Source organism: Prionailurus viverrinus, chromosome D2 (genome assembly GCF_022837055.1).
Source record: "Prionailurus viverrinus isolate Anna chromosome D2, UM_Priviv_1.0, whole genome shotgun sequence".
NCBI lineage: Eukaryota > Metazoa > Chordata > Mammalia > Carnivora > Felidae > Prionailurus > Prionailurus viverrinus.
In genome coordinates, this window is record NC_062571.1 from 8173113 (window position 1) to 8186640 (window position 13528).

Below are 13528 nucleotides of genomic sequence, written 5' to 3' on the forward strand. Positions count from 1 at the left end.
AAAAGGTGACTTCTCGCTGCCGGGATCGAGCAGATCAGAAGCCCAGATACCTTCCTGCCACCTCAGACCACCCAAGAGGTGAGTGCCGAGCCCAGAGGAAGCAGGAACGTCACCCTTACAGCCTCCTGGGCGCTGGGACCTTCTGTCAAACAATGGCCACCCGAGGGTAAGGAGGACCATGCTGGAGTTACTGGCAGTAATATACAAATATACTGCAGCACATACAACTACGGAGGCATTACGCTACGCACCCGAAACTAATATAATGTTACGTCAATTATTCCTCAATAGATGTATACATATATGCAGCGTAGGCACCCCAAAATACACCCCTGGCATAACGATTATTCTGAGCTGAAGGCAACAGAGAAGAAGCAGATACAAGGAAAGTTCTCTGCCTTCCTCCCAGTTACTTAAAAGCACGATATAATTTTGTGAAGGGGTTCCCCCTCTCCTCTCTGCCAAGAAGGACAAAAGTTACCCTTGCCAGCCCAGAGAAGGCACCAAAGGAAGAGACATAATAACATTTACTCAGCAGCCCTTGCCTTCCATTAGCTCCCCCATATATCTGCCTTCCACAGTTTGCCACCCTAAGAAATCAAAGTCCTTCTGCTGTGTCTGATAGCTCCTCTGAAAATATGTGGTCCTTTTGTCGAGACGGTGTAAGCGTCCCAGTTCTGATCACCCCTTTGAGTTACTCATCACTGGGTGCTCCCGTGTGTGCTTTGATTAAGAGACACTTAGCATGATGAGCACTGAATGAGGTATAGAATTACTGAGTCACTATATTGTACACCTGAAACTAATATGACACTGTGTGGTAACTACATTGGAATTTAAATGTTTTTAAAAAGCATAGGACCGGGGAATGAATGGCGAAAACTGGTCGGCTTTCGTCCTGTCCTCATTCGGTGGTTTGCATTCTTTACACCTTAGGAAACATAGAAGGAAACTGGCACAAGGCCAAAGCGACTGGCAGAAGGCGACTGGCACCTACATGACAGATGAGGACACGGTGTCTACACATTTGAGGAATTACTTCAGAGCTTCTCACCCTCTCTAAAATCAGAGGTGGGAGAGTCTCACAGAGAGACTGCCTCAGAACACCAGAGGATAAGACTAAGTTAGGTTGTTGTCTTTTCCATTCACCTGTAATTCCCACGTGCAACTACAGTTCCAGCTTCCGGAAAACAAGCGACGCCTTCTTCTCATCTAAAAGCACCCACTTTTAGGGGCGCCTGGGTGGCTCAGTAGGTTGAGCGTCGTCCAACTTCCGCTCAGGTCATGATCTCACGGTCCATGGGTTCGAACCCTGCATCGGGCTCTGCGCTGACAGCTCAGAGCCTGGAGCCTGCTTCGGATTCGGTGTCTCCCTCTCTCTCTCCCCCTCCGCCCTCTTTGTTTCTCTCTCTCTCAAAAATAAATACACATTAAAAAATATTTCCAAGGACCCACTTCTCTTCAGGCTCTCTGACCCACGACTCTGGGGCATCATCGCTCAGTCAACTGAAAATGCAAAGTGTCTAAAGCCAGCAGTCAAACCAGAGTCCCTTCAGCAGAGCTCAGTAAGAGCACCCTCACACCAGATGAGTACCTCCCAGGGTCGAGGCTGCTGGCGAGTAAGGAGAAAGCAGAATACACACCTCTTTTCCGGAAACAGCATCCTTGGCACAGCGACACTATGGAAGATCTAACACTTACTCCTCATAGGAACCTGCTACTCAAGCCAGTTTTACCACTGCCTTTACTATCCTCAGTGGTGGCTACGTTTACCTTAAAAACAAACCACAAAAACCAAGTCGGTATCAATGGGGAATCCTGCAAATTGAGAAACTCTTTGCCAAAAGGGTGGGCAACTCTCGTCTCTGAAAATGGTGAACCTCCCAGGTGCTCATATGTTTCATACTGCTGTTACTAGAGTTAGTGAACAAGTGTGCGCAGTCAGACGGAAGGGCCTAGAATCTACGTCCACTTGTGATATGGAGTCGCACGGCCATCACGTCTATTTCAACACTACCTTAGACTATCTTGGATTCGATACTAATTATGAGCTTTGAATAATTACCTATGAGCGTCTAGGCATGTTAGGAATTTTTAGAGGTGCGTGTGTATGTGTGTGTTTGCACATGGGGTGTCGGATTTGTCTTTAAATATCATAGTACATTCCAAGTTGCTTTGTCCTCCATATATCTGAAAAGCGAAATATTTATTCCACTTCTGGGGATATTCTCATTGACCCTGAAGGGGCCCAGGGTAAGTCTCCCCAGAGTATGCCACTTTGGCACGTGAAGTCTTGTTTTGAGCTAGAGGCAGTCAAGATCCAGTAGACTCAAGAGAAACAATATATGTAGTGTTCCCATACATACAAAATCAAATTTGATTTTCTCCTGTTAATCTGTCTCATGTCAATTTAGTTCTTAGACCAACCAGAAGAAATTTTGTAGAGGAAAACTTTTCCCCCAACAATGCTTATAAACAATTCTTCGTATCTTGCCTTGACTCAACTACTTGCCAGATCAACACCCGATAAACAAACAATATGCACCGCACAGGAAGAAGACTTTTTTTTTTAACGTACTTGGTCTCAGGACCCTGATTACAACCTGGCTGCTTAAAGTGTGGTCCAGGGACCAACAATACAAGCGTCAAGGAATTGAAATGCATAATCTTCACCCCCACCCAAACCTACAGAACCACAATCTGCATTGAAACCAGAGCTTGGGTGATCGGTCCTCACATTAAAATTTGAAAAGCACTAGCCTAGAGCAGTGTTTCTCCCAACGGAGGTAAATGGCTCCTCTCCCTGAGAATCACTGGGTTGCCCCCCTAAAAAGTAAGTTTCTCCATTCTACCACAGTGAGTGATGCAATTTCTCAAACTTTAGATTGCCTAAATCTAAAGCTTAAACTAATCAACGAGTACATTTACTAGAAAGACACACACACACACACACACACACACACACACACACACACGGCATTGGAAAAAGTTGCAAACGCAGAGAAACGGCCTTTAGTAGAAGAACCACCAGAGAAGGTTCTGTTGAGCATTTGTAATGAAATGCAGAACAACTGGTTAATTGTTAGAGAGGAAAGGGAGTAAATTGTGAATAATGACATCATTACTCTAGTTCATACATTACGTGTACTCCTTTGAAACATTATTTAAAAATTTATTTGATTCTAATAGGTTACTTTCAATACAGGGGAAAGAAAGCGTTTTTGTATCCATCAGATACGGAAAGAAAAAACTCAAAGTGCCAAAAAATATACATTCTGCATTTGTCCCTCTCTTATACAGGGATAATCTTTACTTATAATCGCTGGTAGTGATTTTCTTTTCAAATACCAAGTTGAAAAATGTCAGACCGTCCCTGCTTTTCCCCAGAAGAGTCAGTCTACTTTTGTATGTTTAGAAAATCCAGTGGGGCGCAATTTTCACTTTTCCTCTGGATGTTTGACATCAGAAAACATGACTCTGTTAATTCCATTTTCCTAAGTCCCTGCAAGATCCAAATTACCCCCACAAACGTCATCTAGACATCGGGACATATATATACTGTATAACTCTCTACTTACACCTAGCTCGAGTTGTAGAATTACAAAATGATTTACCACATAATATTAAGTGTATTAAAAAGATTAACGCCCAAGACTTCGTTTTGACTTCACACTCTCACGGAAAGCTACGCAGAAGAAAAGGAGACATTTTCACAGGACCGGGGAATTACATTTGAAAAGCAAGAGCGATTTTTAACACCTTTGGAGTCTTACTTCCAGAAAGGTCACATACCTCAGAGTATAGGATTCCCATGCTGGCCCTCCACAGATTTGCGTCACCCCTACAGCTTCTTGAATCTTCCGGAGGTATTTCTGATTAACATAAAATCCGTCCCGGCCCAGAGAAAGGTCTCTAGAAGTCAAGGCTGGTGGCAAGTCCTTTCTTCCCACACTCGTGAACGTTCTTCTGGCAATTCAGTCAGCCGCACACCTTCTAGAGAACCCAGCCCAGGGAAACACAGGCATTGGTTTACAGCGTAATGACCCCAGTGTGGCTCATCTGATGTTACAACCCTGGGGAACCGGTTTCTGAGTCATATTTGCTCTTCCAGTACTGACTTGTGGGAAGACGGGAGCAAAGTCAAGAGTGAAAGGGAAGTTCTCACCCCAACAGGAAGGACTCAGGGCTCAACATGGGGTACTGTGGGGAAAAAAGTAGGATACTGTGTTAAAGACATTAACTGAAATCTGGTTTTCAGTGGCTATTGAGAAAGGCTAGGGATGGCCAAACTCACTTGTTAGAACACATATGTCTGCCACGGGCTTGACTTTGATGAAAAATAATCTTCAAGAACTGTCACCATGGATTCTTTGCGATCTTTCAGCACAGATAAGGTTAATTTTTTTTCTTTGATGCTCCTGATTAATATAAACAAATTAAAATAATAAGTCAAGTGACAGATGAAGGTCAATTTTTAAGCCATATTATTTTACATACGTGAATGTGTTCACTTCCTTTTTTTTTTTTTAAATTTTTTTATATTTCTTTATTTTTGAGAGACAGAGTGAGACAAAGTGAGACAAAGTGAGACAAAGTGAGACTGGGGGAGGGGCAGAGAGAGAGGGAGACACAGGATTGGAAACAGGCTCCAGGCTCTGAGCTGTCAGCACAGAGCCCGACGCGGGGCTCGAACCCATAGACTGTGAGATCATGACCCACAGACTGTGAGATCATGACCTGAGCCGAACTCGGACGCTCAACCGACTGAGCCACCCAGGAGCCCCGAATGTGTTCACTTTCAAAGGCATCTTTGAGTAAAGCTTGAGCAACTCAAATTGAAAAAACTAACCTCTTTGAAGAATCAGTCCCATTTATATCCTAGTTAATTAAATTATCTCTAAATGTTTAAACTACACTTAGAGTATTACTCTCTATATTTTTAATGTTTATTTATTTTTGAGAGACAGAGCATGAGTGGGGGAGGGGCAGAGAGAGAGGGAGACACAGAATCTGAAGCAGGCTCCAGGCTCTGAGCTGTCAGCACAGAGCCTGACGCGGGGCTTGAACCCACAGACTGTGAGATCATGACCTGAGCTGAAGTCGGACGCTCAACCGACTGAGCCACCCAGGCGGCCCAGTATCACTATATTTAATTTTCTTTTGTAAACACTTCAGTTCTGAACCTAACAATTAATACTTTCCCAGCTAAGTGGTCTTATAAATGTAATAAACTTACTGTCATAATAAGTATTAAGTTGTCTTAAATAGTCTAATACTGTTTATATATTCAGCCAAATATTTTATAATATTCAATTTTAAAATTGTCTATTTTAAATGAGTCTAAAGTCGCTTATTACATATTTTATTTTATTTTTTAAGTTTATTTATTGTGAGAGAGAGCGAGAGAGACACAGAGATAGAGAGAGAGAGAGAGAAAGAGAGAGAGAATGAGTGAGGGAAGGGTAGAGAGAGAGTTTCTCTCTCTTTGAGAGAGAAATGCAAGTAGGCTCCATGTTGTCAGCACAGAGCCTCTACATGGGGTTCTATCTCATGAACCGTGAGATCACGACCAGAGCCAAAATCAAGACTCGGATGCTCAAACAACTGAGCCACCCAGGCCCCCTATGCTGTTACGTATCTTAAATGGAATCACCAGGCGACTTGGCCAAACGTTCTAATACGCCGAATCTCTTTAACATTATACATTTTGTATACTAAATATCATACCAAATACTCACACACTATCTCTGAACACAATCAGAGCAAAGCGTGAAAATTTCCCAGAATTAGAACATTCACACACACCTATGGGAGAACTAGTTTCAACCATCCCGAGCAAACTGTTGGGATTCTTCCAATCATTGAAGTTTCTTCAGTGGCCAAGAACGGGGGCCGGGACCCAAGGCCTGGGCCTACATATATTCAGGGAACTTCTTCCTACACCACTGATGGACATGATGAGCTACTTTTATACGTGTTATTACAAGAATTACATCCTTTGCCTTGGACTTGGCATTAGGACCAATCTCCTGGGAGTTTAAGAATTAGCTAATTCTTTGGGCTCCTGGCTGGCTCAGTCCATAGAGCATGTGACTCTTAATCTGGAGACTGGAAATTCCATCCCCACATTGGGTGTAGGGGTTGCTTTAAAAAAATGTTTTTCTTAAACACAAAAGAATTAACTAATTTTTCTGTTGAAGGTGGAAGTGTGCAATAACCACTAAAATTGCGGCTGACTTCCCTTTTGGCTTGGTTCGATTTTGCATTTTTTAAACGTCTTAAGACCTTTTCGGTGTCTTTCCTTTTGATGTAAGCATTAATGTTATTTCCACTGGGTACTTCATGCTCTTACGCAAATCTCCTGCAACCCCTTTTAGCTTCTTTTGTAACCTCTTTTAACTAAGTGGTGTGGACAGACCTCGTCACTCTCACTACCTCTCTGCTAAGATTGCTTCCTTCTCCACGCTTCTTCCTCCCTGATTGACCTCGAGAGGCTTCTTTAAATTTTTTTTTCAACGTTTATTTATTTTTGGGACAGAGAGAGACAGAGCATGAACGGGGGAGGGGCAGAGAGAGAGGGAGACACAGAATCGGAAGCAGGCTCCAGGCTCTGAGCCATCAGCCCAGAGCCTGACGCGGGGCTCGAACTCACGGACCGCGAGATCGTGACCTGGCTGAAGTCGGACGCTTAACCGACTGCGCCACCCAGGCGCCCCTCGAGAGGCTTCTTTGATTTCCTGTCAGGACCCAAACCCATCTGATGGGATTCCGCGTGTCTCTCCAGACTGCATCTCCAAGGAGAGCAGAATACACCACCCTAAAACACGCCTGTTTGGCATGAGGATTGTTTTGACTTGGTTGTTTCTGAAAGCCTGCAGACACACAGGAGAATCTCTGAAAACAGAGCGGAATCTACCTTTCTGTAAAGGACACCTACCCTTAGCAAAGAAATCTCTATTTTTAAGGTGTCTCCCTCTGGAAGAGTAGACTGACTCTAAATCTCGTTTGGAGATTAATTCTCCAATTAATGGAGAAGACAATGGCTTAAATCTAGAGAACAAATGACGCTGTTTACTGTGTTTTTACCGGTAGCATCCCATAACTTTCCCCACGCTCAAACATCTTCTTTTTTCTTTAGCTGGAGATGGTGTTTAAGGCATTGGTTTGGGCCACTTCAAAGGATTTTACTCAGTTTTCCTGGGTCTCCCATATGGACACATGAGGGACGCATGTTACTGAACTTCAGTTTGTTTTCTTCTTCTTAATGCCTCTTTCGTTATGCAGGGTTCTCAGCCACAGAGCCTCGAAGGGAAGAGGAATGATTCTTTTTCCTCCCCTACAGTCTGGTTTTAAAGGCACACAACTATTATAATTATGGAAGAGCAACTGCTTCCACGTAGGGTTGCCTCTTAAAAACCAGCCAATAAAAAAGCAATCGACTCATTGCCATTGGTAAGGACACTCTAGGCCAATGAGTCTTGACCAGCGATGACTTGGCCCCCAGGTAGGACTGCCAGATTTAGCAAATAAAAATACAGGATGTTTAGGGGCGCCTGGGTGACTCAGTTGGTTAAGTGGCCAACTTAAGCTCAGATCATGATCTCACAGTTTGTGAGTTTGAGCCCCACGTCGGGCAGCTCGGAGCCTGGAGCCCGCTTCGGATTCTGGGTCTCCCTCTCTCTCTGCCCCTCCCCTGCTCTCTCTCTCTCTTTCTCTCAAAAATAAATAAACATTAAAAATTTTTTTTTCAATCCAGGATGTTTAGTTAAATTTGAATTTTAGATAAATTTCTGAAATACCGCAAGGGGCATGCTTATACTCAACAATTGTATTGTCTAACTGAAAATTAAAGGTACTTGACAATGTCTGGAGATATTTTTGGTTATCACCACCAGGAGTGGGGGCAAGCTACTGGCATCTAGAAGGCAGAAGGCCAGGAATGCTGTTACACAAATTCCGGTGCTCGGAACGGCACGTCACAGCCAAGAATTACCCTGTTCAAAACAGTGCAAGGGTAGAGAGAACCTCATCGAGGCCAATGGGAGAATTTAATGTGAAAGAAGGGGACTTGATGAGTTACAGTGTGGGAATGGAACATGGTTGCAGAGAGGGGAAGAAATCTTTTTCCTTCTACCCTTCTAGGTTCTTGGCTGGGGTTCTCTAACATAAGATAGGTTACCAAGAGAAAAATGAAGAGAAGTTTGTTATATCTCATATCTGTATAGAAGAAGCCCGGGGATGTGGAAGTCAAAGAGGTGTTTAGCATTTAGGTTACATACCAACTTAGGCTGACGGAAAAGAGGATCTGGGGAAGGGATGGAAGGAAAGGGGGAAGCGAGTTACGGACAGGTGATCAGGGAAGGTGCTGCAAACAAGGGATGTTCAGTAAGGTTTGTTGGGCAGATTTAAGTCAGTGTCTTCTCTACAGCTAAGAGGTAAGAGTGCACTACAAATTGAAATTTCCTTTATAGATGTAAATTTCCTTCATAAAAGGAAAACTTGTGCTCTGTTTTTCAAGCTTTTCTTGCACCTATTGGTTCTCAAAAAGCCATTAGCTCAGAATAACCCAGGTGCCAAAGAGGCATATTTTAGGGTGATAGATTCTGGTACTCCTCATGTTGAAACACTGTCATAATGGATAACTTTATGCATGATGGATACATTTTTCAATTAAAAAAAATTTTTTTTAAGTAGGCTCCATGCCCCAGATGGAACCCAACACAGGGCTTGAACTCACAACCCCTACACCCTGAGATCAAGACCTGAGCTTAGACCAAGAAAGTGGATTTGAGGCAGACAAGAGAGAAAACAGCAAGATGAGATGAGTTAGGAGGCCACTGCATTAGGTCAGCAGAGAGATACTAGGACCTAAGGCAGGAGAGCAGCAGTGGGGGTGGAGAGAAGAGGAGGAAATCCGAAGGAGGTAGAAATAACGGGCTTTTTGTTGAAAATGCATCGGGAGGCTGTGTTGAAATAAATGTCTATGTCCAAGATGCTCAGAATGCCACATCAGCAAACCAAAACCGAAACAACTTTCTTATTCTTATAAATGATCCATCTGACCAGAAAGGCGGTATTTGCACCCAGTCAATCCCCAACTGCCAAGAATCGGTGCTGATACGTAGTTCTGAGTAAGGTCAGTTACGCAACCCTGGCCAATTAGTTCACACCAAATACGTTTTCCTTATTCCCTGACTGACCTGCTAGCCTCAGAAGGAAATACCTGACCTCCTAGCCACGGATGCCCTGTTTCCGTGTTGTGCTGCTTCTAACGCTCTCTAGAACTCACTTCTGTGCAATCATCATCTCTTCGGGAGAGTGTCCCGGCCACGGCTTCTTCTCCCTTGAATAAAGGACATCACATGAAATTGTTTTATTGTCGTCATTTGACAATTGTTGTCTCCTGGCACCAAATACACGTCTGCATATGTTGCTGTGGGACGCTCACACTGGCTCTCCGTGAGCTATGTTTCTCTTTTTCCCGTTGGCCTCCTGTTAGATTTCCCCCATAGGGAGCACTGAGGGAGGACAGTAAGACTAAGGAGGCAGAAAAAGAGCTGCCCTTTCCTATGTGTTTGCTGATCCCATTAGCATAAACCCAGCCATAGCCCTTGATCTTGGAAACGGCCATTGGTCTGGCTTTTTCCCTGCCTTCCCTAAACCAGCCTAATCACACCCTTTAGAGGTACCAATACCAACCATCTCCCGCCTCCAGCTCAACCAGGTGTCACTCCTCCCCTGAGCTCTTGTGGTAGCCGCAAGCAGATAGTAACCCCTTCTCAATGGCTGGGCCCCAAGAATTTCAGGGTCCTTCCCACAAGCTCCTAAATGCTGGTAACCCCAACCTCTGTTCTCTGTTCCCCCAGTCCAAGAGATGGTAGCCCCTCCTGGGGCTCTCTGTCACCCCAATGTTCTCCTTTGGCCTTTTCAGACTTGCAATACCCACCGAACGGATTCCTTGTATTAAATTCTTTTGGTTAAAATAACTAGTATGGTTTTCCTTACTGGGGTCTGACTGATAGAGTACTCTAGAGATGTGCAGAAGCTACAAATAGCAGGAATTCTCAAGCTGATAGAAGGGACACGGGGAATCCCAGATCAAGGACCGCACGCATGTGTCCCGCTTGGCGCCTTTCGCCGAAATGCGAAATACTGGAAGGGAAATAAGATGAGGGAAGGACTGGGGAGACACGGTCGGTTCCAGTTTGCACAAGTTGTGTTTCAGCACAAGTTGTGTTTAGCACGTCTAAGTGCAGACACACAATAGGAAGTTTGTTATGTGGTTGCAGAAGCTTACAGTCAGAGTTGAGGCAGAGATTTGCCGAGAATTATCAGCAAATAGACCCGTAGTTCCCAAAGTAAGAAATGAGGGAGGTTAGATACCTTATTAGAGTCTTTCCGCTCATACACAACCTGTATAAATTCCTTGATTGGATAGGGTCATTCTCCTTAAATAACACAACAGCTTTTTCTTGTCATTTTAGCACGTTTAAATGCTAACAATGGCTATCTAATCAAATAAGTACTTTTGCTAATCAGAATGTTTGCGTTTCCGAGTTTTATACGTCAGAGCTCAGCCATCTCCTCCCATAATTCTCTTGCTTGTGACACCTTTTTATATTATTTGTTCGCTTAAAATGAAGCCCAGGATTCTGAGGCCAAATTGCAATAATAATCATTGTTTTGTACCAATGTAGGGTTTTTTACTCGAAGACTTAAAAAATCTTGTCAAATTTGAAATCACTTTTGAATTTTCCAGTAATTAAGAAACTGATGGTAATGGAAAAAGGAAATGGGGTCAGCCAACCCTTAAAATAAAAACATACATTGGCATCGTAAGTTTAAATGTAAAACAGGTCACTTAGTTCTTTAGCACTTAGGCAACCCTTAATTCTCCGTGTGTTCTATTTCTGTGTCATCCTGTCATGTACTCACAGAATTAGTAATTATCATGTGCTTTCATGGAAATGCAAAGAGTTGGGCGCCCGGATGGCTCAGTCGGTTAAGCATCAGACTCTTAAACTTGGCTCAGGTCATGATCTCACGGTTGGTAAGATTGAGCCCTATGTTGGGCTCCATTGTACTGACTGCAAGAAGCCTGCTTGGGATTCTCCCTCTTCCTCTCTGTCTCTGACCCTCCCCCACTTGTGTTCTCTCTCTCTCTCTCTCTCTCTCTCACTCTCTCTCCTCTCTCTCCCCCTCTTCCCCTCTCTCCCTCTCCCTCTCTCCCAATGAATAAGTAAACTTAAAAAAACTGCAAAGAGTAAACTCATGCTCCTGGTCCCACAATCACTGGGATGCTATGATTTGTGTTGCTTAATTTTTTAAATAACTTCACGTATCTGAGACAAGAGCTTATTTTTATTTCTTGGTAAAAACAGAAAACCACTGACAAATGCTGTTACGGTGGATGACTGTTTCGGGATATAACCAACTACTTCTGCAAGCTGTCCACTCTTCCTCCAATGACTCAGGAATGTGTTGGATGAATTAAATTATAAGGCTCTTACAATTTTGCGGTAAAACCAGTTTCACAGTATGAGACAAGCTATACTCTTCAGGGTGTGGGTTTACTGCTCTGCCCCAGGACAGTGGATGTTGCCTACTTTATTTACACTTAGAACTACAATTTTCTCTCACTCCTGGTGCTTTGTGGGGCTTGAAAAAGAGGTGATTCATATCAACATTTTTGTGGGGCCTTAACGTTCGTTGCGTTACATTCCCTTCTGAGGTTATGAAATGCAGTCTCAAGTTTTTATGGGGTTTCATTGGTTTTGTTCCACTTTATAATAAAGTGTTGCATTTGGATTTCGTTGTTTTGTTTCTTAAATTAAGCTATCGTTAAGGTCACAGCTGTCAGACTTCGGTGGGCCAGATTCTGATCCTTCCTCTTTAGAAATTGACCTATTTGGGGCACCTGGGTGGCTCAATTGGTTAAGTATCCGACTTCTGTTAAGGTCATGATCTCATGGTTCATGAGTTCGAGCCCCGCGTGGGACTCTGTGCTGACAGCTCAGATCCTGGAGCCTGCTTTGGATTCTGTGTCTCCCTCTCTCTCTGTCCTTCAAACTCAGGATCCTGATCCTGAGATCAAGAGTCACATGCTCTTCCAACTGAGCCAGTCAGATATCCCGCCCCCCACATCCTTATTTTTTAAGTCAAACTGTAAGTGGGTTGAACCTACTTTCCAACGCTTTGAAGACATCCAAGATCGCTCACATACTGGGTTTTCCCCCTTCCTTGGGACATATCAGAAGCCTTGGTTTCTTTTTTTTTTTTTTTTTTTATCTTTCCGGTCTTTTTTGATCTTCTTGGACAGGAGGCATTCATCTGGTTCCAAAGGCAGTTTTGGACCTGTATATAAATGCATTTGAGTATGAGATTCTAAAAATTCTTCACATAAAATTAATGAAGCTGGATAGTGAATACTATTCCTGACCTTAATGCCTCTACTCTCTCAACAGCAATACTCATTTCTCGATAGGCCATTTTGGGGCCAGAACTGCCTGCTCATTTCTATTCTAGGCAGAAAACCTAAAAAAGACCTTATGGTAAATAACCCATGAAATAGGAACGGATTCATGCATGCGTCTGAATTGCTGGGGCCAAGGTTTGGACCTACTAAATTTCCTACACTAGATTTTTCTTCCTTGGCCATCAACATTTGTTTGTTTCTCTTATTTTAACTAATGTGTGCTCAGTGGGGATGATATCACTCCCCGCTCCAAGCAAAATTACTTCTTGGAGAGAGAAAGAAAAACTGATAATTTTCATAACTATAGCCCAGACATAAATATAGTACATAAATGGATATACAGTGTATCTGTGATACTAAAATTTCACAGAGGAGGGTCAATTACAGAAGGACGTCTACAGAGTTTCTTTAAAAAGAAACATGAAGGAAAGTTTGAGAAACACTGCTTCGACTGATTTCGATCTTAATTTTCTAGTTTGTAAAATAAACAACTTCTGAGGTTGGAAAATAAAGAAGAAACTGATTTCTGAGCATCCTGCTGCACAAGCAATCCATGCACGTAGCATCACCAAGCACGCAGATGTCACTCACTGCTCCGGGGAGTAGTCTGAGCCCTTTACGTGTATTAACTCCTCTAAGATGGTCAACAGTCCTTGACCACATTAAACCCAACAATGATTTAACAGGTGGGGGATTGAACAGATGTGTCTCTGAGGCACAGAGACATTAAGTAACGCACCAGGGTCACACAACTAATAAACGGCAATAAGAGGGTCAAAACCCGCGACACGTAGTTTCAGAATCTGTCACTCTAGCCATTATCGTCTATGGCCTCTCTTTTGGTACACAGCCTTCACCTCGTCCAACGGGTGTGTGTGCACCTAATTAATTAACTTGCAAAAAGTGATTTTTGTGTGCGTGCAATTATTCACATCCTACCTTTGCCCTGGGACAGTACCTAATGACACTCTTTCCTGTCACAAAATGGCCTTCAATGTCGTGTCTTGTGATGACATTCACGTTTCCTTGCTATTGATGCTAACCGCTCTCATC

General features: G+C 43.3%; 1 protein-coding gene across 3 annotated transcripts in view; it reads right to left on the reverse strand.

The window, feature by feature from the left end:
- Positions 1 to 12201, reverse strand: part of ANKRD22 (ankyrin repeat domain 22) — a 31586-nt gene extending 19385 nt beyond the window's left edge. Inside the window, exons 1-3 of one of the 3 annotated variants that reach the window (XM_047826298.1) lie at positions 12185 to 12201; positions 4295 to 4418; positions 3793 to 4200 (exon numbers count right to left, since the gene is read on the reverse strand). In XM_047826298.1, the coding sequence (XP_047682254.1) occupies positions 3793 to 3813 (21 nt within the window). In that variant the 5' untranslated portion in view covers positions 3814 to 4200; positions 4295 to 4418; positions 12185 to 12201. Of the gene's footprint in view, positions 1 to 3792; positions 4201 to 4294; positions 4419 to 12184 lie in introns of those variants that run through there. The other 2 variants (XM_047826297.1, XM_047826296.1) reach the window with 2 other exon arrangements.
- Positions 12202 to 13528: the final 1327 nt, after the last annotated feature.